Genomic DNA, 27,356 nt, shown 5'->3' with positions numbered 1-27,356 from the left:
TGCCGCAGCGCCGGCGCCCGCGCGCCCCCGCCAGATGTGCGCAGCTGGAGGGCCGGCCCCGCGCGCGCCCGCCCCCGCGCGCGCCCGCCTCGGGGAGGGAAAGAGGAGCGGCCGGCAGGGGGCGGCGGGGGGGGCTCCGCAGGTACCGGGGGGTTGGGCTCTTAGAAATGGTCAAAAAAGGTTAATGATTAAAAAAAACTATAAAAAGACCAAATTATCATCCAAATTATTTCTATTGGATTATGATTTGATATGTTAATTGGATGATTTAATAAAAACCATTTAACAAAAAATATATGTTAATGATAGCAAATCCCAGGTATCAGTTTTGCAAATTATAGCCCCTCCCAGATACTACCTTCCGTCTAATATTGTTGTCGGCCAATCCCAGATCTCTCTCTCAACAATGTTTATTTAAAAATCATTTAAAAGACACACAGGTGATAGGCATCTGGGAGTCGCTATGATTTATAAAACAGATGTCTGGTTTATCAATACAGTAATAACATATCCATATATCCATAGATATCTGGGATTTGATATTCATCTGTCCACAAAATATTTTCTAAATTATATACAGAAGACTTGGACCTCTTTTAAGAATACATTTCATAAATTATAAGACAGAGGAATATATCTATCCATTTTATAATCTGTGAAGTATTTTGTTGGTAGGTATCAAATCCTAAATATTGTTACGGAAAAATTCCGGGTGCGGAGTTACCCTTACCACCCGGCTCGTCGGACGAAGTCCGTGGGTCCTAGCGGAAGAAATGAGCTCAGCCGGAGACAGGAGCAATAAACGGAGATCCAAAGTTTATTGCGCAACAGGTTCAAAATGGAATTGAACCCCGAGAATGGGGCGACATAGACTTTTAAAAGTTCCCTCCAAGTCCCAGAATACAGTGCAACAAACGTCATGAATACATTATGGGAAGGTTGGGTTTCACGGATTACATCATGAATATATTACAGAAAGGTGGGGTTACATGGATTAGCATTTTAGGAAGGGAGGGGGGAATATGCAGAGTAAGAGATATACATAGATAAACATGGATAAACGTTTCCTGAGTACAGGTGATGGCAAGACAATGGCGCAGATATGCATCGTCTGCCACCTGGCATTGCCCGGGGAAAGAGTTTGGCAGAACGATCCGACCGGATTAGGGTCTTCCTGAGTACGTGACCTGTCGCTCAGGAGATTATGGAAGTGGGGCAGCAGCATGGAGTCCAAAGGGAACAGAGTAGAATGACGTTGAGATGGAGAAAATCGGAGCTTTGGTTGATTTTATATTATTGTCCAAAGTTTCGGCCCTTTGCCGGTCAAGTGTATATTGTATATCAAAAGCGGAAACAAATGGATACATTGTAACAAGACTTTGACAGTTTTACAAGGTCGCTGGTTTTGGTTCCATTGTTCTCGCAGTGGGGAGCCGTCAACAGCTTGTCAGGAGGTTAAATGAGGCGTGCAAGAGCTCCCTGAGCTAGCTCCTGCAGGGGAATGCAGGCTCCTGATTGGCTGAGGTGCGGCCATTATAGTCAATGGAGAATACAGTTCGATACGGTCTACCCATGTTAGAAATAGGGCGAAAGTTAGGCTTAAGAAGGAAGGGCTTATTTCGCCCGTATATAGAAGGAAAGGATATTATTTATAAAGCCAAGGGGTATAGCGTGGTGCTTGTGCAACAGTGTGGGGGTTTCAGGAGTCACGGCAGAGCTGGGCGCCGTCAAGGTCATCGCCTCGGGCCCCTTACTAGGAGGAGGAGGGGTGAGGAAAGGTACCCCCCCTCCTTCCGTATCAGTCCCCCATTCGGAGATAGATTTGCATTAAAGTTCTGTAAGAACTTGCAAATCCTTTCTCCACACCCTATACCCCTGTGATTTCGTACTCTCCTTCCCCCAGGTGTCTCATTTGCACGTATTCAGGGAAGACGGGGGTGCTGTGGGAGCGGGAATAGGCTCGGAGAGAAAGAGGGGCAGATTGAGCAGGACAGCGGAGAAGAGAGCAACAAGGAGAGACACAGTGTATAGTACAGCAGAGCACTGAGATGCACAGGACAACAATAAGGGCAGTAAGCAATATCACCTTAAGTAGCTGTCGGAGCCATCCGAGCTTGGGCAACCATCCCCACAAGTCTATGTCGGACAGTCCTTCATGTCGTATCTCATCTAGCTTCCCTGCCAGTTCATGAATATTGTTCAAGTGTCCGGTAATATTCAAAGTCTGATCAGTCACATACGTGCAACACTCTGTGCCTATTAGGGCACATGTCCCTCCTTGACTGGACAGGAGAAAGTCCGTTGCAATCCTGGTCTGTAAACTAAGTTGTCTCACCTCTGACAGCTCCAACATCAGAGAGTCTGTGATTTGGGTTGCCTCTTGCATGAATTTCAGAAGGATGTCGGTAAGTCGGAGGATGTCCACATGATTAGAGCCGGCCCCATAGGCAGGGAAGAGTGCTCGGCCGACAGTCTCTCCATTGGCAGCGACATCGGACAGGTCTGACAGTCCCTTTTGTTCTCTTTTATTCCTCTGCCTCCCAGGGGGTAGATGTGGGACTACTCTTATGCCGGGGACAATGTACCCTACAAAGCAAGATCCTGACATATGTGGTCTCACCCAGGTATATGCGCGATGGCCACATACCCAAAACAAGCCGCTGAGGTAGGACTCCATCCTTCCGGAGGCAAAAGCGAGCAGCAACATGGAGTCAGCGGGCTGAGGCTGCCAGGTTGGAGGGTGTCCGATGACGGTGGCCCAAGCAAGGGTGAGATTTGGGAAAGTTCGGGATCCGGTCATATCGGTGACAGTGACATGGCCGGTGGGTAAAAGTTCTAGGTTGGAGGTGCAGGTACTGGACCCAATGAAAGTTCCTTCTCCGGTGAAAATGCGGCAGAGGGGCCCCTTTGTAGGGCCAGTAAGGTAGAGGTATTGGTGGGTCAAGTTCAAGGCAGTTAAGTTCCAAGAAGCGACGTCTCCCGATCGGAACTGTTCAGTGGTCACGGGTACCGGAACAAGGGGAAGACTTTGTTGGAGGTGGCTGGGTGCATGTGCGCATATCCAGCATTCAGGATAGGGTGCCTCTTTAGCCACCTGGCCAAGGAGTTTGATGTAAGAGTTCTGTTCCCAAGAGGAGAGGAGATCCTCCCCCGGGAGGGCGGGATCAATGCCGAGCTGGCGAGGTGCCGTGCCGAGTGGATGAAGTGGGTCGGTGGTATTGAGGAGTCGCCTGTCCCTGGCTATGCCCCCGCACCTCAAAGGTCCAACGTTATCCCAAGTGGGGGAGCGTGAGGGATGTGCCGGATGATACCACCCTTCTAAATATTCTGCCCCTCTCCAGTCGTGGGTGACCCCGAGGTTCCAGAGGCAGCAAAATCCTCTCAGGCAAAGTCCTTGCAGTTGGGGTTTTCGGGGTTCCGGGGTCATGAGGAGACATTGGAATCCGAAAATCAAGTTGTCAGAGGGGTTTGTTGCGTCGGTTTGTTGCGGCCTCTCCCTTTTCGACTTCGATCCAGTTTGGGTTCCTCAAGAGTTCCCCGTTGCCGTAAAGGAAATGAGTCCCGTTCTTACAGTTGAGGCGGTAGTAGGAATGGTCAAGGGTGACTGCTGCTAACCCAATTCGGTGTAGGTGCTTGTCTCGGATGAAAAGTTCCCAGTATTCGTTGTCAGTTAGTCGGGGCATGAGGGAATGGCGTAACAATGTTCGGGACTCAGGGAGGCAGAAGTCAAAGTCCCCCATTCGGGCAGGATTTGACTTTCCGACGGTTTTGACTCGATGGTAGTCCAAGAAATGGTAATCTGTGGCTAATCCGGTGCAATGATCCATTGGTGTGGCTGGAGATTGGGTCAAAGTCCTGTAGACGAGGAAGATGAAGGAGAAATTCATAATCAGAGTCTGGGGATGGTAAGGCATTGTCAGAGGGGAAGAGTTATCAAAGGCACGCTGCCGAAAGAGTTGTCAAAGGCGCGCTGTCAAACGAGCTGTCAAAGGCGCGCTGTCAAAGGAGCTGTCAAAGGAAGCTGTCAAAGGAAGCTGTCAAAGGCACGCTGTCAAAGGCGCGCTGTCAAAGGAGCTGTCAAAGGCGCGCTGTCAAAGACGTGCTGTCAAAGGAGCTGTCAAAGGCGCGCTGTCAAAGGAGCTGTCAAAGGCGCACTGTCAAGGGCGCGCTGTCAAAGGCGCGCTGTCAAGGGCGCGCTGTCAAAGGCGCGCTGTCAAAGGCGTTTCAAGCGTAGTTTGATAGCGTTGGGATCTGGGATGATCTCAGATGTCCAATTGGGTGAAACTGTGCCTGGTCCGGTCTGTTGGGCCTGATTCTGACCCCGATCTGGTCCGGTCTGTTGGGTCCGATTCTGACCCCGATCTGGTCCAGTCTGTTGGGCCCGATTCTGACCCCGATCTGGTCCGGTCTGTTGGGCCCGATTCTGACCCCGATCTGGTCCGGTCTGTTGGTCGTCGTCGTCGATGTATGAGGTTGGTGGAGTGGGAGGGGTCGAAAAGGTGAAGTCGTCGCTGAGGTCTCCTTCCGTCTCGGGGGGGGGGCGTCAACTTACACCTGGTGTGGTGTAACCATGAGTGTTTCTCACCTACTTTCACGGCGGTTGGCGATGTCAGGAGGATTTGGTAGGGGCCTTCCCACGCTGGTTGAAGGGGTGCCTTCTGGTAGACTTTGACAAGGATCCAATCGCCTGGTTCGAAGGAGTGGGCTTGACCGTCGATGGGCAGGTTTTGTCCTTCGATGGCCGCGTAGTGGTGGAGGCGTTGTAGCTGTCTCTGGAGCTGAATGACATAATTAGTGAGTTCTGCTTCCCCTAGTTCAAGCTCTGAGAGGGGAAATAGAGTGTTGTAAATGGGAGGGGGTCTCCCAAATAAGAGTTCATATGGAGACAGTTTCAATGGTCCAGTTGGGGCACTTCGTATATTATGGAGAACCAGTGGAAGTGCATTTACCCATTTCAGTCCAGTGAGTCTGCAGAGCTTTCCTAGTTGTGTTTTAATTTCTTGGTTCATACGCTCTACTTGGCCAGAAGACTGTGGGTGATAGGGTGTATGAAGGTCCCATTTTATTTGTAGGGCTTTGGCCACTAATTGTATACTATTTGAGCGGTGAAATGAGTTCCTCTGTCGCTGTCTAGTCGACGGGGAACCCCAAATCGAGGGATAATGTCCTGTAGGAGGGCCCTGGCTACTACAGAGGCGGTGGGTTTTCTACAGGGGAATCCCTCCACCCAGGAGGAGAGTTTATCCACTATGATCAGGGCGTGTTTGAAACCCTGACAGTATGGTAGGTCGATAAAATCCAATTGTAGGCTTTCGAAGGGGACGAATGCCCATAGCCTGGCTCCTGGTGGCGTTCTAGGTTGTCGTTTGGGGTTAAAGGAGCTGCAGGTAACACAGTTCTTTGATGCTGTTGTGGCTGCGACCGCAAGTCCGGGAGCATACCAGGATCTTTTAACGTGTTCTATCAGCAGGGGCGCCAACTTATAAAAAATATTGGGGGGGGGCCCATACCGGGGTCCTGCCCCGGGAAGTTTTCTAAATTTTAGATGAAAATTAGTGAGTTTTAAAGTTTTTTAAAAGTATTTTAGAGTCATATGATCAACATTAGAACCCCGAAAACTCGACTCTCTATAACTCCACACTCCGGGAAACTCGACAAGCCTGAAACACTTTTTGGCTTTGAAAAAAGAAACAAAACATAAACACGCACGGTATTTTCGTAAAAAGCTAATTTAATTTGCAGTAACAATTATGCTTATAGACTATTACAGAGCAGTGAATATATAGCTCTGAAAAGACTGAAATGATATTTAAATAAATCCTAAACTATCATTAAAAGAATAAAACATAACATATTGCTGTCGCACAGTAATAGCACTTTGATTAATAAGTGAAATAGCTAATTTAAGCTTACTTTGAATAAGGCTGAGGGTTAATTAAATAAAAATAATATCTCAAAGTTAATGCTTTAATACAGTTAATAAAGTTAATACAGTATGCCTAATACTGTATGTAAATACTGTAATACTGTATGTAAATAACGGGCTTTAATTGGGTCTTACACCCTAAAAATATTTAAGTATTTGAAAATAACTAATACAGTACTATAGTAATATAGAAATACAGTACTAAACTAGTACTAATATTTCGAAACTGAAAATTTAACATTCTGTATGTATTTAATTCTCTATTTTATAAAGATTTTTAATATCTGACAGTGAGTTTGGAGTAGCCCAATGCAAAAATCCTGAGGATCCATGTGGATCCGTGCTTTGTAACCACGTTTTTGCACCACTGTGACCCTAGGCAACAGTGGGTGCGTGATTTTTTTGGTGCAAGATGTAGCCATGAACATGCTATGTGATCTGATGGTGAATTTGGGGTGACCCAATGCAAAAATCCTGAGGATCCATGTGGATCTGTGCTTTGTAACCACGTTTTTGCACCATTGCAGCCCCAGGCAACAGTGGGTGCGTTATTTTTTTGGTGCAAGATGTAGCCATGGACATGTAATGTGATCTGATGGTGAATTTGGAGTGACCCAATGCAAAAATCCTGAGGATCCATGTGGATCCGTGCTTTGTCACGTTTTAAATGGGGAGGGAAGGAAAAACACAGAAGGGACAAGAAGCACAAGAGGGGTGTGCGGAGAAGCAGCTGGCTAAGAATGCAAGGGAGGAGTTTAACGGGGTGGGGGGGAGGAAAGGAAGGCAAAAGTCCCCCCCCCCAAGCCAGCCCTCTCTCTCTCTCTCTCCCACCTGCGAGTCCCTAGAGCACGGAGAGGAGGAGGTGGTGGGCTGGAGCCTGCACGCAGTGTGACTAGGAAAGAAATAGAAGGAAGGACTCGATCCTTTCCTTAACCCTCTGCTTGCCAGGAGGGCAGGGGATTCCCTGCTCTTTGTTGAGTTTGAGCAAACGCAGCAACAGAAGCGGGTGGGAAGTAAGACCCTGAGGCAGAATGCAGGAAAGCAGCAGCTTCCGCCTTCCCTCCATCCGCCCGCCCAATCTTATTTTTGCCTGATTTTTGCCCCTGCGCTCCGGCTCCGGGGACCACACATTCGCTCAATAACACACACAGACATTTCCCCTTACTTTTTAGGAGAAAAAAATCTGCGTGTTATAGAGCGAAATTTACGGTAATAATTTTCTTAGATTATTGGGGGGCGGAGCCCCCCCAAACGAATTTTTGAGGGGGCTCGGGCCCCCTCAGGCCCCATGGAGCCTATGTCTATCAGTCTCCCTTTTCCCCAGTGTGTACGTTGATGGAGGACCCTCACCAGTTTTGGAACCCAGGCTTTTGGAAGGACAGTCCTGCCATCGGGTAGAACCCAAACGTCATTTTGCTCGATCGCGCCCACAGAACGCCAGAGAGTCTTTTCTTCTTCGGGGGCTTCTTTGTAAATTTGTGTGGGATCTATGTTAAGTGGGATTTGTAAGGCTTGAAATTCTGATTCATTGTTCGGGGGGCGGAGTGTGGCCGATTGGGCTGCCTTATCAGCTCGCCTGTTACCCCTCGAGACGGGGTCTCTACCCCGGGTGTGCGCCTTACAATGGACTACTGCGATTGCGGTAGGTAGGTGGATAGCGGTCAGTAGTCTCTCTACCAAGGCGGAATGTGAAATTTTGGAGCCAGCAGCGGTTAGGAAGCCTCTTTGTAGCCAAATCTGGCCAGTTGTATGGACTAATCCGAAACAGTATTTACTGTCGGTGTAGATTGTAGTTCGCTTGCCTTCGCTTATTTCACAGGCACGTATGAGCGCTATCAGTTCTGCAGCTTGGGCACTGTACTGTGGGTTTATCGGATTAGATTCTACCACTTCGAAGTCGGTGACTACAGCATATCCTGTTTTCCTTTCCCCTTCCACAACTTTTGAACTACCGTCTGTATAAAGTATTAAGTCTGGGTTCTCTAAGGGTAGGTGATCTAGGTCTTCTCTGGGTTTCTCGGCTTGGCGGACTATGGTGGTGCAGTCATGGTGTGGGGTTCCATCTTCAGGGAGAGGGAGAAGAGTGGCTGGATTGAGGGAGTTAATTCTCTTTATAGTGACGTTTGATGGTGTTAGTAGAAGGGCTTCATACTTGTTTAGTCGAGAGTTTGAAAAGTGATGACAGCCTCTAAGATATCTGAAGAAGTGTGCATGCACATGAAAGCTCATACCAAGAACTGACTTAGTTGGTCTTTAAGGTGCTACTGGAAGGAATTTTTTTGTTCTGTAAATCTTGGTGTAAGATGGCCAAAAATATTGCAGGTGATTCCACGTATCCCTGGGGTAACCTTGTCCAAGTTAATTGACTGGGTCCCCAGGTAAAAGCGAAAAGGAATTGGCTAGCTGAGTCCAGGGGAATACTAAAGAAGGCGGAACACAGGTCTGCAGCAGTGTACCATTCGTTTTCTGCTGGAATGGCGTTCAAGAGGGAATTTGGGTTGCCCACTACTGGATGGCGGGGTATTACAAATTGATTCACCAGCCTCAAATCCTGGACAAAACGGTACTGGACTGGGGCTCCTTCTGTCGATGGTTTCTTTACTGGGAGTACCGGAGTATTACATGGGGATGCACAGGGAATCAGGATGCCTTTCTCGAGGAAGTCCTCTATCATAGGAGTTAGTCCCTCGATGGCTTCCTTGGGAAGGGGGTATTGTTTTGTACATGGGAAGGGTAAATCAGTTCTGTAGGTGATCTTTACTGGGGCCGCTGACAACAAGAGACCTACTGAGGTCGACTTGGTGCCCCATAGAGAGGAGGGTAAATCGTTTTCCAGTTCGGGAGGGAGTTCCGGAAATTGCCTGTCTGTTTTTGCTTCTTCAATTATTCCCTGGAAAGCGGGGGTGGATTCCTCTGGCATGTGTAAGTAGATGCCTTCTTCGGAACATTTAATTGTTGCATTTAATTTACAAAGTAGGTCCCTTCCTAAGAGGTTTACCGGGCTGCTTGTTAAAAGGAAGGTATGTTCGGCCAGTAGGGGTCCGAGGGTAACTTTAGTTGGACGTGATAGTGGACAGGTACGGGGTATCCCATCTAGACCCATAACTTTTCTGGTCTCCGAACTTGGTTCCAGGTGGCTATCAGTTAAGGTGGAATAAGTGGCTCCGGTGTTCAATAGGCATTGATATGGATGGCCGTCTATCTCAATAGTGCAAAATGGTTCTTCGGAGGACAATGTTAAGATTGGGCAGATAGTTTGGGTTTGATCGGGATCCCCTTCTAATTGTCAATAGTTCCCTTGATCATCTGGAGGGAGTTGGTTAGGGGGGTGTAAGGGAGGTCCTGTCGCTCAGGAGATTATGGCAGTGGGGCAGCAGCATGGAGTCCAAAGGAAACAGAGTAGAATGACGTTGAGATGGAGAAAATCGAAGCTTTGGTTGATTTTATATTATTGTCCAAAGTTTCGGCCCTTTGCCGGTCAAGTGTATATTGTATATCAAAAGCGGAAACAAATGGATACATTGTAACAAGACTTTGACAGTTTTACAAGGTCGCTGGTTTTGGTTCCATTGTTCTCGCAGTGGGGAGCCGTCAACAGCTTGTCAGGAGGTTAAATGAGGCGTGCAAGAGCTCCCTGAGCTAGCTCCTGCAGGGGAATGCACGCTCTTGATTGGCTGAGGCGCGGCCATTATAGTCAATGGAGAAAACAGTACGATACGGTCTACTCATGTTAGAAATAGGGCGAAAGTTAGGCTTAAGAAGGAAGGGCTTATTTCGCCCGTATATAGAAGGAAAGGATATTATTTATAAAGCCAAGGGGTATAGCGTGGTGCTTGTGCAACAGTGTGGGGGTTTCAGGAGTCACGGCAGAGCTGGGCGCCGTCGAGGTCATCGCCTCGGGCCCCTTACTAGGAGGAGGGGTGAGGAAAGGTACCCCCCCTCTCCTTCCGTATCAATATCTAATTACCTTCTTATCTGTAATTTATAAAATATACTGTTGATATAGGTATCTGGGATTTGCTATGGTGGAAAATCCCAGATACAGCTTATAATTTGTGAGCTGTATTGTTAGATATAATAATATTATTGTATTTAATGATATAAATAATATAGTTGCATTTTTCGATCCAAAAGTAGTACCACATTTATGCTCCAGATTTACTCCCAGGAGCTCAGGATGACTTCTCCCCACCCCAATTTGTAGATTCACAACGACCCTGTGAGGGGGGTCAAGCTGAGAAAACAGCCACTGCTCCAGAGACAACCTGCACTGAACTTCATGGCTTAAGCTGGGGGTTTAGTTTGCCTTGTATTGAATCAGGGGTGTTGACTGAGGTCAGTGTTGTCCACACTGACTGGCAGCAGCTGTCCAGGGTTTCAAGCGGGGGTCTGGAGATGCAGTCAGGGAATGGACCTAGGACCTTCTGCATGCCAAGCAGGTGCTTGACCTCTAAGCCATGTGCCTCTTCTTGAAAATAAACTAAGTTTGCAGTCCTCATCATTCTAAATAAATGAAGAACACAGGAACTTGCCTTCTACTGAGTTTCACCTACCGGTACTTCAGCGTTGTCCACACTGGGTGGCAGTCTCTCCCAGCCAACCTAACTTTGCTGCAGACTGAACCTGGCACCTTCTACATGCCAAGCAGGTGCACTAACCCCTCTGTTATGGCCCTTCTGCATTCAAACCCTGGTCATCCAGATCCAAGTTTCACAGTCTTAGGACCCACACTGCACTTGTTCATTATTTTATTCGAAAGCACGTCAAAGTGCAAGTAGATAAATAGGTACCGCTCCGGCGGGAAGGCAAACGGCGTTTCCGTGCGCTGCTCTGGTTCGCCAGAAGCAGCTTAGTCTTGCTGGCCACATGACCTGTACGCCGGCTCCCTTGGCCAGTAAAGTGAGATGAGCGCCGCAACCCCAGAGTCGGCCACGACTGGACCTAATGGTCAGGGGTCCCCTTTACCTTTTATAACTTTTTTATCATGCGGCTCTTCGGCCCCCACCCCCAAGAGGCACCCAGAACACTTTACAAATCACAGGAGCAACACTCTAAAAAGACACAGCACTAGAGGAAAAGTGATGGGGAGGGAGGAGGAGTTGGAAGCAGTGGTGCCAACTTGAATAAAATATGGGGGGGCAGGTAAGCCCCACCCCATATAACCCATCACAAGACACAGTACAAACACACCATGTGAATGGCAGTGCCCATCAACTGGCACATTTTGGACGTGGCTTGGACTAGATGACCACTGGGGGTCCCTTCCAATTCTCTGATTCTACAACTGTTGGGCTGACGCTGTTGTGCGAAGAGGCTGTTGGGTGGCAGGGGCTGGCCAACCTCTTTCGGGTTTCACAGCACATCCAGAGAACCAGCTGGGGAGGAAAATATCCCCCACGTCTTGCTGCCAAACCCCAAGAGTGATGCAGGGTGTGGGGAGGGAGAAATAAAAGAATGGAATGGGGTCAGCGGCCCTATCGCCTTTGTTCAGGCCGTTCAGAGTCCGGCCATTGTTTCCAAACCCCCATGCAGGGGTCTAGAGGCACTGAGACACACACACACACACACACACACACACACACACACACACACAAGCCTGCCTTTCTTTAAAGAAAGCTCTCTCCCCTCCTACACAACCGCTAGACAAAGGAGACCTTCATTCGGCCCCCCTCCCCATCCACAGGGCTTCTGCCAGGGAACAGCTTTCCCCGGGAAAGGACAAAGGGCCCCATTCAGAAATGTTGCATGTGCCGCACAGGACACCGTGGCCTGACAGCGGGGGGAGCTGAAAAAGTTCCCCACCACCTTACACAATGTTGCTCCCCCCCCCTGCTGCAGTGGGGGCCACGGCATTAAGGCGAGCTCTAACCCCTGCACCTCAAACACAGCTTTGAAAGAGCACGAGGAAGGAGGGAGGAAGAAAGTCCATCACGAGAAGATTTGGTTTGCAACCTCAGCTAGTTTTGCAAAGATTCTCCAGGTGCCTCTTTTCCAGGGACAGTCCTGGATTGACAGAAGCTGCTCCAGTTTCTGGTTTGATCCCGGAATGTCCCGCTTTTCCTTAGGACATCCCTATTTTCATCGGAGAAATGTGGGAGGGCCTGGAGTTATGTGACCCCCGAGTCGAGGGGTAACTATACAACCTTTAGAAGACATCTGAAGGCAGCCCTGTAAAGAGAAGTTTTTTAATGTTTAAAATTTTATTATGTTTTCATATATGTTGGAAGCTACCCAGACTGACCACGGCAACTAGTAAAATAATAATAATAATAATAATAATAATAATAATAATAATAATAATAATAATGCAATAGGACGTCCATATTTTCATATTCTCCCTGCTTATTCAACTTATATGCAGAATTCATCATGCGAAAGGCTGGGCTGGATGAATCTGAAGCCGGAATTAAGATTGCCGGAAGAAATATCAACAACCTCAGATATGCAGATGACACAACCTTGATGGCAGAAAGTGAGGAGGAATTAAAGAACCTTTTAATTGGGGTGAAAGAGGAGAGCGCAAAATATGGTCTGAAGCTCAACATCAAAAAAACGAAGATCATGGCCACTGGTCCCATCACCTCCTGGCAAATAGAAGGGGAAGAAATGGAGGTAGTGAGAGATTTTACTTTCTTGGGCTCCATGATCACTGCAGATGGTGACAGCAGCCACGAAATTAAAAGACGCCTGCTTCTTGGGAGAAGGGCAATGACAGGCCTAGATAGCATCTTGAGAAGTAGAGACATCACCTTGCCAACAAAGGTTCGTATAGTTAAAGCTATGGTTTTCCCAGTAGTGATGTATGGAAGTGAGAGCTGGACCATAAAGAAGGCTGATTGCCGAAGAATTGATGCTTTTGAATTATGGTGCTGGAGGAGACTCTTGAGAGTCCCATGGACTGCAAGAAGATCAAACCTCTCCATTCTGAAGGAAATCAGCCCTGAGTGCTCACTGGAAGGACAGATTGTGAAGCTGAGGCTCCAATACTTTGGCCACCTCATGAGAAGAGAAGACTCCCTGGAGAAGACCCTGATGTTGGGAAAGATGGAGGGCACAAGGAGAAGGGGGCGACAGAGGACGAGATGGTTGGATAGTGTTTTCGAGGTTACCAGCATGAGTTTGAACAAACTGCGGGAGGCAGTGGAGGACAGAGGTGCCTGGCGTTCTCTGGTCTATGGGGTCACGAAGAGTCGGACACGACTAAACGACTAAACAACAACAACAACAACATTTTCATCGGAGAAATGTTGGCGGGTATGGAAGGGCCTGGGCATATTCTTTCCACAAAGAGCAAGTCTACCTTGTGTGGGACAAGCAAGAGGTTTCAATTTCATGAAAGGCAGTGGAAGGTTCTGGGTTCAAATCCTGAACCACCTCCAATTCTGGTCTCTGTATGGGAGAGCCCCCAAAGGGCTCACCCCAGCAGGGCAAAGGGTTCGCCCTCCCTCCCACTTTGAATAGCAAGTGCAATTTTTGGCAGAAAGGAGCTTCTCAACTGCTCCTGTCTTGCAGGAAACAGGAAAATGCCCTTCGTCCCCATGAAATTCCATGCATCTTGGCTGGCTGTACTTCTGCGCAGCAGCTGCCCAAGGTCTCGAGAACACGGTTTGAGTCTTTTGAGCAGCTTACCCTGGGGAAAAAAGGCATCAAGATTTTTGTGAGATCTGATTGAATTGAAGGCCACCTTCCCAACACTACTTATTTCTTTTTCATTTTTCATACTGTTTTTATTTATTTTCATGGTACAGCAAATAAATTTTGAGAAAACAACTGTTACAACAGTAAACAAGTAACGTCCTTCTAAATCCTCGCTGCATTATGGGCTCCCTAACACTCACAAAATCAAACAAAATCTTGGAACATGCAGAGATGGGAAGATTGATAGCACTGATAAGAGATACAAATTTTGAATATTTCAAAAGAGACTTTTCTGGTCTATATAAAAAGTTTCTCATAAGTGAAAGCCACAGCAGTGTTTGGAGAGCAGAACATATTAAGAAACATGTCAGGGTGAAATTAGATAAGACAGGACCGTAAAATGCCATTGTATGTAAACATCGATGTTGGGCGAGTGGGAAGTCACTAGTTCTGTTGAATTGGAATATAACTGTTGAGTAATACGGAAAAGGGGTAAAATATTATTATTTTAAAAACCAAACAAAATCTCTAGGCATGCCCCCAATCTTGAAAGGGGTGCCCCATTTTTGCCAGAGCTTCAAGATGACCCCCCCCCCAAACACACTTCATTTGGTATCTACTAATAAATAAAAAGTAAAGGAAAACCCAAGAGTCAGGAAATGGTTCTTTTATTCCAAGGTGTGAGGAAACCTTTTCAGGGTGACATGATCTGAATTTCCTCCTTGGGGGGGGGGTTGCATGCCAGTGTGCGTAAGGCCCCAGGCAAAAGCAGCAAAGGGCCCCATTGTACAGAGAGAGAGATTTGGGCTACACCAAAAGCCAGAGGTTTTGTTGGTTGTACATCCTCCCAAAGCACGCTTCTCTCTGCCTGGGCAGGAAATAGGGCTCTGTAATGCCCTCTGTAATGGGCAGCTGGAAGTACTCAAAAGCAGGGGCTTGGAGTTGAGCCGAGGAGAGGAGCCGCCCTGGGGGGAGTGGGCACCGGCCAGATGGAGTCCTTCTGGTCTGGGGGGCCACAAAACAAACCTCCTGTCAATATCACTGGGCTCCCACGAAGGTGAACTCCAGAGCAGGGAAGTGATTTCAGCTTAGCCCCAGGTTCATCTCCACTTTGACGGTCCTGGGCTGCCCTAGTCCAAAGGTGGCTTAAGGTTTTCACAATCAGAAAGAGCCAGGTAGTTAAATCTAGCAGAGGTTTTATTGGGAATGTTTCGAACTACAGTCTGCAGAAATCTCTTTTCTGCATAGCACTGGGCAAAAAATGTTTTGGGGTTTCGATGCTGTCCCAAGGCGGACCCACGTGGGGAGGACCGGTTTCAGGTTTCACCTGTACGGGAGAAGCGGTGATTCCAGCACACAGAATCCTGCTCTGCAAGACATTGCCATCCGGAGCTTCCTTGCACCCGGCCAGTCTAGGCGCTGGGTGCATACTGCAAAGCCAGGCGGTCAAAGTCATTCTCCTTCAAGGCAAAGAGACAGACGAAGCAGAAGGAAGAGTGTGAATTACAAGGGGATGAAACCTTGATTGAAACAGACCCAGAATCATAGAAACGTGGACCTGGCGAGAGTGTGCCATTTGCGCAGTGATCACGCACGGTGCGTTGGGAGAAGTAAGTTGTTCAAGGCTCCAGAGAACACCCATTCCCCCCCCCCCAAAAGTGCCCATCCACAGAACATCGTGCCTGTTGCATCTCTGCATGATCTACCCTTCCGGCATTCTCAATCAGTCTCTGCTTGGGGCCAGAATTTTCACCTCCACGTGACTGGAGGTAGCAGAATTGCCTGGCACAAAAGAGGAGGCTGTTGCTCGCCTCTCTGTGTGAACCACACCCAAACCAGAAATCTGCCAGTAGGACGAGAGCACAAGAGCAACTCTCCACTCCTGCAGCTTCCAGCTACGGGGATCCAGGAGCACAGCTGCCTCCCACCATCAAGGCAGAGCCAGGCCATTGTGGATCGTGGCCATCAATGAATTTGTCTAATTCTCTTTGAAGGCCATCCAGGTTGGTGGCCGTCGCTGCCTCCTCCTCCACAGTTTATGCCCTGCATGGAATCAAGTCTCCTGAAGCACATCCTTGTGGAAGTGTGAGGGGGGGCCCTGCCCACCCACTGCTCTCTTGCTCTCTCTCTTTTAACTTTATTCCGAAACCAAAAAAGAATTACAAACATGAAATTCAAAATCCATATTCGTTTTGTAACATAAGCCTATTACACACTTGACTAGATTAAAACATACCTAATTGCTATAGACTTCCCTTTGCTATATATAAAAGCAATGCAATTAGAAATATATTAGAATTTTTTATAAATTCCCCTATACTCCCCACTCCCCTTCACCCAGGTGTGATCTCATTTTTTTTTAACTTCTTCCATCTTGTTGTGTTGTTGTAGTTTAATAATTATCAATTGATTCTTTTATTATTTCCTTGCTTACCCCTGCACGTTTTACACATTATGTATTAATATTCCAGTTCCGGAACCATATTTTTTCATGTATTCCTTCACTCCTCCCACTCTTTAATTATTCTCTGATTTGAATGGCCTCTAATAGTTGCCGTCAATTTTGCCATTTCCACAAACTCACAGAGCTTGCTTTGCCATTCTGATAATGATAGGATTTTCTCCCCCTTCCAATTCTTTGCAATCAATATTCTGGCTGCTGCTGTTGCGTAAAGGAATACATTTTTCTTATCTCTGGGAATTTTGGAACGAGGTATATGAGGAGCTGAAAAAAACTATTTAAGATTTCGTTTATCAAAAAGCCAGAGGCTTTTCTGTTAGGCCAAATATCTAACGACATGCCCACCCACTGCTCTCATGGGGGGCAAGTCAACTTCTGGTAGGTCCAAGACAGTGTTTCCCCAACTTGGGTCCCCAGCTGTTTCCAGACTACAGTTCCCATCATCCCTGACCACTAGGTCTGCTAAATAGGGATGGTGGGAGTCGTAGTCCAACAACAGCTGGAGAACCAAGTTGAGGAAACCCTGGGCTGAAAAGCTCTGTCTTTGTTCTTACATCCTTGGATGGCCTTTAGCTGAGGTTCCTGCACTGCAAGGGGTTGGACTGGATGACCCTTGGGGTCCCTTCCAACTCTACAGTTCTATGATCCTATGATCCCCAGCCCACCCGGGGCTGGGTGAACAGAAGAGAAGAGACGGTCCTCTTACCTTGGTCTGGTGTTCCTTGATAAAGGGGTGATGTCGGTGGGCATCTTTCAGCTGCGACAGGTAACGGTTGGTGACCTCAAAGGGAGGAAGAAGAAGGAGAGTCAGACAAAAGAAGAGTGAAGCAGTCGCCAGGAGGGGAGGAAATGGCACAGGTGGGGGGCTTTCCATGGGATGGGATTGTGACATTTTGCTCTTTGGGGCTGGCAGAAATTCCTGCTGCTGTTACAGTTATGGAGCAAATTGTCCCTATGGACCCAAAGGCACAGCTACACATCTCTCCAGAGTTTCGCAGCTTAACAAAGCAAGATTTAATCATGCACCTGAGAACAGCTGCAAAGCTAGTCATCGCCAGACAGTCGAGATCTCCCAGCAGAGACCTTTCTTGAAGCTCAGGTCTCACATGCCTGGGGCTTGACGCTCATGGACAAATTAACCACCTTAAAGCATGAACATCGTAGGGGGACGAGGAGCGCCATGGTTGCATTTTATTCAACATGCAGAATCCACGGAGCATGTCTTTCACGCACCAGGAACACCATGGAATGACACTTTCCATAAATTACTTTATTGATGCTCATGAAAATTTAAGAGCTGGACAGAAGCTGCATCCTACTCAGAAGCAAATTCACCCTCTGGAAGGAAAGAGTTTTATTTATTATGTAACTCTGTTTTAAGTTTTTTAATATAAAAATGTGTTCTTTAAAATCTAATGCATGTTTCTGTATGGTAACATTAAAAAATCTGCTGCAGGTCGGTTGGAGAGCTTTGAGTAACAAGCAACTAGAAGTTTTCCATTTTATAAATCACTTTGAGGTTTTTCCACAATCATTTCATGAAATAATAATAAGAATAAATAAGAATAAGAATAAAACAAGAATAAGCACCAACATGAAACCAAAGAATACCCTCTGGTCTTTTCCACTAAGTGTAGGAAATCCAGATTAACACAAGCAAATATTTAGGGGAGGGGAATATCCTTAAAAAGGGAGGGAGAAGGAGAGATGGGTGTGGGCACTGATTTTCCTAGATGAAGGGCAGTGGAGAGGGAAGAAGCTTCTCACTTTGTATGCTTTTTAATGCAAGGTCTTAAAAAAAAGAAATCCCACTAAGGTCTCAGCTGGGAAGCTTCACTTGGTGCAAATGTCTCCCCCACCCCAGATTGTAGCTGGAAAGAAAAGGAAGCACAGATTTTGGAGCAGGTGGGAAGCCCAGAAGGTGCCATGAAGCCCAGAAACAGGCAGAGGGAATGCTAGTTTTCATATATGGAAGGGGAGCATCTGCACCCCTCCTGGTGCGGCTGGACTCCCGACTGCTGCCGGGGACGATGGGAGTTGGAGTCTGGCGGGTTGCAGAGACCCCCCTCCCCCCGCCAGGCCTAAAAAAAGAGGAGGCGGCCCTCACCTCTGGAGGCTTCCCCAAGTGCTGCGAGAGGACGACAAAGTTGATCAGGGTTTCAGGATGGCTGCTGTCCTGTAGAAAAAGAGAAGTCAACGCTAAAGGAGCCGGAGCCGCTTGTCTTCTGCTGCTTCAGAGGGCAGGATCTGAACTGAGAGATTCAAATCACAAGAAAGGAGTTTCCGACTCAGCTTTCTGGGGGTAAGAGCTGCTCGACTCCCTTGGAGGGTGGCAGACTCTCCTTCCTTGGAGGTTTTTAAGCAGAGATTGGCAGGCCAACTGTGTGTGGGGGGGGACCTTTAGCCGAGATTCCTGCATTGCAGAGCTTAGACTGGATGACCCTTGCGGGGGTCTCTTTCCATTCTGCGATTCTACGAAGGGAGGACACCTCATCACCAGGCCAGCTGATTAATTCGTCTAGCACCTGAGCTGGTGGCACAAAGCCTGCTTGGGCCGCAGAATATGCCAGGTGCAATCCACACGGGGCTGAGTCTCCCTGCCTGAATTCAATTGGTAGGGAGTTCCAAATTTTAGGAGCTGCCACCCTGAATGTGGAGCAGGTGTTATGTAGCACCTGTAACAGGAGCAGCTCTGCTGATGGGGTGAGACAACCTCGTAAGTCCCAGTGTTCTAGTCCTCATTGAGCAGAGGACAGGACCAAAACTGGAATGCGTCGGCCCTGCCTCTGGTTGGTCACATCGGCCGTTGGGGCTCCCTGGCTCCCACCCTACCAGTTCCAATGGGGAACAGCCGCTGCTGCACTGACCGCCTCCGAGGTGGGGATCTCAGAGGCTCTTGGCGCGCAGGGGGGTCCCTCACCTTGTCCAGAGCCTCCTGGAGAACCCCCTCGGCATCATCCCACTTGCCCTGGCCCATGTAGCAAGCGGCCTGGCCGTTGAGGAGCAAGAGGGTGGGCGACCACTTCTCAGACATCTCCTGGAAGATGTAATAGGCGTCCTGCAACTTCTCGCCGCCCTGCAGAGAGAGAGTCACAAGATGCCTACGCATTCCTGCACATGCTCCTCACTCTACTACTCTGTCCAGCAAGGGTTCTGATGACACTTTTCCAGCCAGGCATTTTTTTTCACTATTTCTATTTATTATACTTACAAACTGCCCTTCATCAAAAGATCGCAGGGTAGTTCACAGAATAAAACACAGGTAAATAATTTAACCGAAACAACAAAACAATAGCCCTTCATAAATAAAATAAACAAAACCTTCCAAGGATGTTGCAAACCAGGGCCAGCAGAGAGGCCTGGAGGGCTACATGTGGACAATATGATATGATAATCTTTATTTTCATTGTCCCATACAGAACAATGAAATTGAAAAAATCTACACCAGACATTCAAAAACCAACAAGCCTGCTATCCCAGCCTGGTTAGCCCCCTAAAAACTCTGATAACCCATAATTAAATACAATATACTCCCACAGAGACTTCCTTACACTGTGTTTAAAACCAAAATCGCATTTGGATAGAAACTGTTTCTCAGGCGGCTGGTCCTGGTCTTTATAACCCTGTACCTTCTTCCAGAAGGCAGAAGCTGAAAGAGATCATTTCCGGGGTGCGCACTATCCTGCGCTATCTCTGCAGCTTTCTTATGGCACCTGGAAGCATAGATTTGATCCAAGGTGGGGAGAGTGCACCCAGTTATTCTCTCCGCAGTCTTTACAACCCTGGACAGCGTTGTTTTTCGCCTGGGCATGGTGCTCCCTAGCCATGGTGAAAAACAGGAGAACGGCCCACCGAGCCCAGCGCCCTGTTCTCACAGCAGCCAACCGGATGCTCCAAATGGGAAACTGGCAAGCCGGACCAGATCACAAGAGCACCGTCCCTCTTTGGGGTTTCCAGCAACTGGTATTCAGACGCACGACTGCCTCCAGCCATGGGAGCAGAGCAGAGCCACCCTGGCTAGGAGCCATCAGTAGCTTTTTCCTCCATGAATTTCTCCAATTCTCTTTTAAAAGCCATCTAGGTTGGTGGTGATCACCACTTCCTGTGGCAGGGAGTACCACAGGTTAACAATGGTACTTCCTCTTGTCTGTCCTGGATCTTCCAACGTTCAGCTTTGCTGGATGACCACAAGTTCTGGCGTTATGACAGAGGGAGGAAAACCTTCCACTCTCCACGGTCTTCATGCCGTGTGTAATTTTGTCCCCTTCTGCCATGCCTCTCTTTATCACCTTTTCTCTGAACTAAAAAGTCCAAAACACTGTAAACTTTCTTCCTAGGGGAGTCTCTCCATTCCCTATCTTGAAGCCTTTTTCGGGGGAGGAGGCTGCTAGGCCATGTCCATGTTTTAATAAAAAAATGGCAGAATGACTTGGCTTCACCCTTGGCACAGGAATGCACAATATGGTACCCACCAGGGCAAGATTCACCCAAGCCGTCGCCAGCTGGGTCAGAGTCGCATCTTCGTCTTGCTCCTGCATCTTCTTCAGCTCCTTCCTGGAGGGAGAGAGAATGTTACTGGAGATAGAACCTGGGACTTCTGCAGGCAACACAGGTTCTGTAACACTCAGCCGTGTTCTTTCCCATAAAGACATACGAAGATTCTAGTCCTCATGGTCCACAGCAAAAAAAGATGATTTAAACATAGGAAGCTGCCTTATCCTGAACCAGACAATTTAATCCACGTAGCTCAGTACTGCCTACAGCAGGGGTCGGCAAACTAAGGCCCGCGGGCCGGATCAGGCCCAATTGCCTTCAGGATCCGGCCCATGGACTGTCCGTGGATCAATGTGGGGATTCTGTTCGTTTGGACTGCACCATTTTTTCCCCTGAGCCATTCCATTTCCCCCCCACACACACACCCCGCTGCTGCGCCTCCTCCCTCCCTCCTCCTGGCTTCTGCCTGCCCTGCCTAGAGGAGGAAAGTGGCTGGGTTGAGCTGGCTGAGAGCCATTTTTGCAGCCCCTCTCCGGAGCCAGCCGTTTTGCACCGCCCATCTTCCCTCCGCTGCCCTGGTGCTCCTGTGGGCCAGAGAACGGAGCAGACCAGCTCGCTCTGCCTACCCACAGGAAGCAGCGGCAGCCCCAGGGAAGGTAAACGCAGCAGCTGGGGCCGGGAAAGAGGACTAGTTGCCCCCCTTGGCTCTTCTTCCAGCTCCCCCCTCCATGCCGCTTCTCTGGCCCGTCACAAGGTCTGAGGGAAAGTGGACCTGCCCGTGGCTAAACATTTTTGCTGACCCCTGGTCTACACTGACCGGCAGAGACTCTCTCCCAGCCCTGCCTGGAGATGCCGGTGGGTGCCTGAAGCTGGGACCTTTGGACCAAGGCTCTGCAGCTGACCTATAGTCCTCCCCCAATGGTTAGGGATGGCCCAGGGCAGATGTCTACCAGCTGCAGCTGGTACGCCGGCTGAGACTCTGCCTGTCTACTCCCTGTCTCGCCAGAGTGGTTATCTCCTGCTTGGACTACTGCCATGCGCTCTCCATGGGGCTACCTTTGAAGGTGACTTGGAAACAACAACGAATCCAGAATGCAGCAGCTAGACTGGTGACTGGGACCATATAACCCCGGTCCCAAAGGATCTTCATTGGCTCCCAGTACATTTCTGAGCACAATTCAAAGTGTTGGTGCTGACCTTTAAAGCCCTAAATGGCCTCAGCCCTGTGTACCTGAAGGAGCATCTCCACCCCCATTGTTCAGCCCAGACATGGAGGTCCAGCTCTGAGGGCCTTCTGGCGGTTCCCTCCCTGAGAGAAGTGAGGTTAGATGGAACCAGGCAGGAGGACACCCTCCCATCAGGGGGGAGATAAACAGCTATGTGATTTTTAAAAGACATCTGAAGGCATCCCTGTTCAGGAAAGCTTTTAGTGTTTGATGCTACATTGTGTTTTGGCTATTTTTTGTCAGCAGCTGCCTAGAGTGGCGGAATACAAACAAATATTAATAATAACAATAAGTGACTGGCAACATCGAGAAGACCCATCCAAAATCACACCTAAAAGCTTCTGAGGTGCTGCTGCTCAGAGTAGACCTGCTGAGGGCAGAGGCCTCCAATCATGTGGCTCCAAACTGGACCTCGCTTATGTGTGACAGAGCCAAGCTTTATGTGGCTGCTTTTGCACTGCACCGCACATGCAGGAGGAGGTGGACGAGGGGATGGACGGACGGACAGACAGAAGCTGTCTGGTGCCAAAAGCAACTCCAGTTCTGGGGAAACTTACCGGGCCAGATCCAGGCGATCCAGTTTCAGAAGGATCTGAATGGTCATTGCCATGCTAGAGGGAACGAGAGAAAGGAGAGTTTTAGGAACTTGCACCTGTAAGTTTGCTCCCTGTGGACCCTTGGTCAGACAAGAGCCAAGTTCTTAACGTCTGAAAGACTCGTGGGCTTAGTGCCCAAAGAATCCTGGGAATGTTGTTTGATTAGGATGCCAAGAGCTGTTAGGAGACACCCCCAAATCCTCTCCCAGAGCTACAGTTCCCAGGGAAGGATTGGTTGTTAAAACATTCCAATAATTATAACTCTCTTAACTCTCAGCAGCCTTAGAAAACTACAGTTCCTGGTATTATTTACAGTTTAAAAGATAATGCTTTAAATGTTCAGTGCAAATAGAACCTAACTTAGTTCAATTAATTTCAATGGGCTGTATGTTAGTCCGATTTTGCTATTAGTATCAATATTAAATTTGTGTACCGCCCTACACCGGCAAGTCTCAGGGTGGTTCTCAATATAAAAACACAAAATACATAGCAGAAATAATCCCCCCTCCCATAACAATGATCCCCCCTCCCATGACACATTTTAAAAGGGCGTTGGATGGCAATCAGCCAAAGGCCTGGTTGAAGAAGAAGGTTTTTGCCTGGCACCTAAAGGTGAATAATGAAGGTGCCAGCTGAAGAGGAGCCACTGCAGAAAAAGCCCGTTCTCATGTTACCACCCTCCAGACCTCTGTGGTGGAGGCACATGAAGAAAGGCCCCAGAAGATAATCTCAGGGTCCAGGTAGGTTCATATGGAAAGAGGTGGTCCTTGAGGAATTAGCAGCCCTAACTTAGCCATGTGCACACAGTTCAGCGCATCTGCTCCAAGCAGAGCATGCATTAGTCAACTCAGTGCAACTCTTTGAAGGTGGTTGGCTATCAGTTCCTCCAAATAAGGAAGGAGCCACTCTCCAGGAGAAGCCCCGGCCGCAGTTTTGTTTCGACCGTTTGTTCTGGCTCTTCAACCAAAAAGGCTCCCACAGAGTGGCTGACATGCATTCAATTGAAACAAGGTGCTCTGGGCCCACAGGCTTACAATCTAAAAAGACACACACACAAGGAAAAAGGCACAAGGAAGGATGAGGGGGAAATCGAACTCAGGCACCAATTCATCAACAGTTGTTCTCATAAAGGTCAGATAGCACAGTTCGGGGGTAGGAGGTACCCCCTGTTTGTGCTATAAGCCAAGAAAAAAAGCCGCCACCACAACAACTCAATTCCACTCACCCCTCTAAGCTGTCCCCCTGGTGCAAGGTCCGCAATGCTGCATCCAGGTTCTGGTCGTGGAAGTAGACTGAGGCCGCCATAAGGAGGAAAGTGTTGTGAGTGACGTCAATGCTCTTAGCCATCTTCTTGTCCAGTTCAGCCACAATTGCATCTCTTTTGACACAGGGCCCAGGGTGGGGGGAGAGAGGAATGCCACTAAAGTAAGCATCAGGAAATGGAAGCAGCCCAGACCCATCCACTCCCAGCTCTCACCTGGGAGTTGCCCCAGGGTGTCTTTGAAGACCACAGTTAATGGCAAAAACCACCATTTGCAAGCACACCTGCGAATGCCTCTCCCCACATGATCCCTGGATCCTGCAGTCCTTTTCACAGGCCCCTTGCTAAACGCCTAGTGTTAGAAATTCCCCAAGCGGCACAAGGCCAGCTGTGACCTCGTGGAGTTCTCCATCTGGCTGGCCCCTCCAGCTTTCTTAAGCAAGTAAGCAGAAGAGCTTATTCATTGCATTTATCTCCTACCTTTTTATCCAAGGGGTCCATTGTTCACCAACACCCCTCCTCAGCTAATCCCTACAACGACACAGAGGCTGTGACTGACTCACAAGGGCATCCAGAAAGCTCCATGACTGAGTGGGGATTTGAACCCTGATCTCCCAGGCCCAGGGGCCAGCAAGGTTTACCTCACCTGGGCCGGTTCACTCCCACAGAGATCGCTCCATGGGCTGGATCACGTCTGCACATGTGCAGACTCAATTTCCAGCGCTGCAGAAGCGAGTCCTGCTCCGTGCTGCACCGGTTTAGTGCAGCGCACAGGGACTCACTGAGCAGGTGGCTTGGTTCGGGGATGGCCCGTGGGCCGTTTAAACGACCCCTGTGAGCCACTTGTCGCCCATGGTCAGCAGGTTGCCGACCCCTGTCCTAGTCTGACACTCTCACCACTACACCCCACTAGCTTCCTAGAATCCTTCTGCTATGGGGCAGCTCTATAAATTAAGTAGGCAAATAAAAATGGGGCAGAATGTCACTTAGAGAAAGATCTGAAATCTTTTCCTTGAAGCTTGAATTTGTTTTATTCTGTACTGTTTTATTTGATGTTCTAATGCGCTATAAACCACTTTGAAGGGTTTCCCCCCCCAAAAAAAAAATATAAAGAGGTGTAGAAATGAAATGATTAATAATAAAAATTTCACTGGGGGGAAAATGACACCTAGACATTTTGTTGTGGCGACCATAACCCAGGTTTAAGGTGCCATTTTGCAATTAACTTATACATCTGAGTTTCTACCACTGCATGCACCTCATCTGAGGGGACCACACAAGGCAGGGACTTTTCAGTGGTTGCGCCCCTTTTGCAGTAGGCTCTCCCCAGGCTTTTAAAAAAATTGTTTATAGAACCACAGAGACAAATAAACCAACAACAATAATCCCATAATATATCCAACAAGAGGCAGGGCCTACAAAAGCTAAGCACATGAATTAACATCAGATCTAAAATCATGGCAACCATAATTCTCTAGATGAAAGAGGGAGAGATATTTGAAACTAAACTACATGAAATAAAATCCCACCACACTGAGTGGAAACGATCAGGATCTTCCTGCCCCTTAGAGACCCATATTTTTTTTCTGCAATAACTAAATTCAAAGGATTTTTACGGCATATCAGTGGGACAGAGCTAGGTTTTTTTTAATGATTTCCATTGTTGCGTGATGGAAAGTTCATCAAGTTCATCAAAAAGTTCCTTTTGATGGAAAGTTCATCAAAAGTTCCTTCTATCTACATATGTAACAGGGATAACTGAGGACAGCTTTTACATGCTAAGGGTCAACCTGTCATCCAGAGTGCGCTGCAATTTTAAAATCTGGATATTATGCTAGAATCCAATCACCATTCCTAGGAATTTGATTTTCCAGGAGAAAGGCTGCTGTGTCTGGGCAGCCAGACCCACCTTTGGCTCTCGTTAGAAAGGTATTCTGCAAACATCCGCACAGCTTGGAGTTCCGGAGGTGAGCTGGGCTTGATTTCATCCAACACCACTCCATATTTTCGCTGTACAAAAGGAGAAATGGGAAGTCTCAAAAGTGAATTTGGAAAGATAGAAGGCATGGCTGTTTCTGAGACAGTTGCTTTCAATGTGTTATAAAAAAACACACATGGAATTTCAAAACTCAACCCATGCATTGGGCAAACCTGGAAGCCGGCAAACTGTCCTTTTTTTCAGAAGCCTCACCTGGGCAATGTAGGCACGATACAGAAAGATATCCCTTTCCATCTCTTTGTCAGGACTGGAGGGCTGAAGAAACAAGAGGGGGGAAGTAGAATCATTTGCAGAGTTGAAGGGCAGGAGTGGGAGGAAACATAGAAGAGGAAGCTGTAAAGAAAGTCTCATAGAAATATAAGAAATGTAAAAACCAGGTGGTTCAGGCCAGGGGTGATTGGGCATCTAGTCCACCATGATTGGGCCAAGCAGATGCCCCAAAGCTTCAAGCAGGATTTGAGCAGAAATGTCACATTTTGATCACCGTTCCCTTGACAAACAGGCCTTTGGCAGGGTGTTGACATGCCATCCTCTATCTCACTCCTTTCGCCTGTCCTATCTCCCAGGAAGCTTCAAGGATATGTTTGGCGGGACAGTCCCGGATTTACAGAAGTCATCCCGGTTTCTGATTGATCCTGGAATGCCCCACTTTCCCTTAGGATGTCCCTATTGTCATTGGAGGGTCTGGAGTTCTGCGACCCCCGAGCCAAGGAGATACGTAACTGTACAACCTTTTGAAGACACCTGAAGGGAAGGTTTTTTATGTGTGGTGTTTCATTATGTTCCTATATACGTTGGAGGCTGCCCAGAGTGGCTGGGGCAACCCAGGGTATAATGGTTGTTATTGTTCTGATTATGGACTCAGGCTGATTATGGACCCTTTCCACTGGGGAGGTGCAATCAATCCCCACCGACACCCCCCCACGGCATCTCTGGCTCTTCTCGTATTTATGGGGACCGCCTCTCCTGGTCTGCCCTGCAGAGTACCTTAAGGTTGATAAATAACCATTGTTTAGAGATCCCGGGCCCTAAGGAAGTCAGACTATCCCCCACCAGGGCCAGGGCCTTCTCAGTGGTGGCTCCGACCTGGTGGAATGCTCTGCCCCATGAGACCAGGGCCCTGCAGGATTTAACCTCCTTCCGCAGGGCCCGTAAGACATAGCTATTCCACCTGGCTTTCAATTTGAATTCAGCCTGATCTTTTATTCCCCTTCCTTCCCTCCCCCTCCCCTTTTTATGAAGATTCCCCGCTCTGGGATCCCACAGCTAATTCTCCCTGGCCTCCTTGCTGGCCCAAATAGGACTAATTTAGCCAGCTAGCCCTGGTGATCATCTAATGTTTATTGGATGGATTTCCCCCCCAAATTGATTTTTGAATTCCGAATTTATTGTTATTCACGTTTTATACTGTATTGTATGCTGTTTTTGTTGCATCAATTAAGGGGGGGGTATAAATAGAAATTTATTATTATTATTATTATTATTATTATTCTGTGACCTTGACTCGCTGCGCCTCGTTAATGGCCGCCTGCGAGGCGCCGATGTAGAAGTTGTTCCTGACGTCGAAGAGCTCGTCGGCCTCGCCCTGGGTCGCCGCCGCCGCCGCCATCGCTCCGCTTCCTCGCCTTCGCCTCCGGGACCAGGAGCGGACACGTCTTCGCCTCCGGACTCTCCTCAGCGCCCCTCGCAAGGCACGCCGGGAAGCGCCGATTGGCCGGCACTCGCCCTTTCGCCGCGCCCACCCGCCCGCCTGAC

The 27,356-nt window shown here is 48.3% G+C and overlaps 1 protein-coding gene across 1 annotated transcript; it reads right to left on the bottom strand.

The window, feature by feature from the left end:
* Positions 1–14,743: 14,743 nt before the first annotated feature.
* On the bottom strand, positions 14,744–27,347 carry COPE (COPI coat complex subunit epsilon). Its single transcript, XM_083720702.1, has 10 exons — positions 27,100–27,347; positions 25,794–25,856; positions 25,512–25,612; positions 23,567–23,719; positions 22,303–22,356; positions 20,498–20,579; positions 18,946–19,101; positions 18,133–18,201; positions 16,732–16,806; positions 14,744–15,024 (listed from the first exon to the last, which is right to left on the bottom strand). Exons 1-10 carry the CDS (start codon positions 27,208–27,210, stop codon positions 14,977–14,979), a joined length of 912 nt encoding a protein of 303 aa, XP_083576828.1. The 5' UTR covers positions 27,211–27,347; the 3' UTR covers positions 14,744–14,976.
* Positions 27,348–27,356: the final 9 nt, after the last annotated feature.

This window comes from Podarcis gaigeae (genome assembly GCF_964106915.1).
Source record: "Podarcis gaigeae genome assembly, chromosome: 18".
Taxonomy (NCBI): Eukaryota; Metazoa; Chordata; class Lepidosauria; order Squamata; family Lacertidae; genus Podarcis; species Podarcis gaigeae.
Note: the sequence above shows the minus strand (reverse complement) of the source record. Positions and strands in the feature narration are given on the sequence as shown.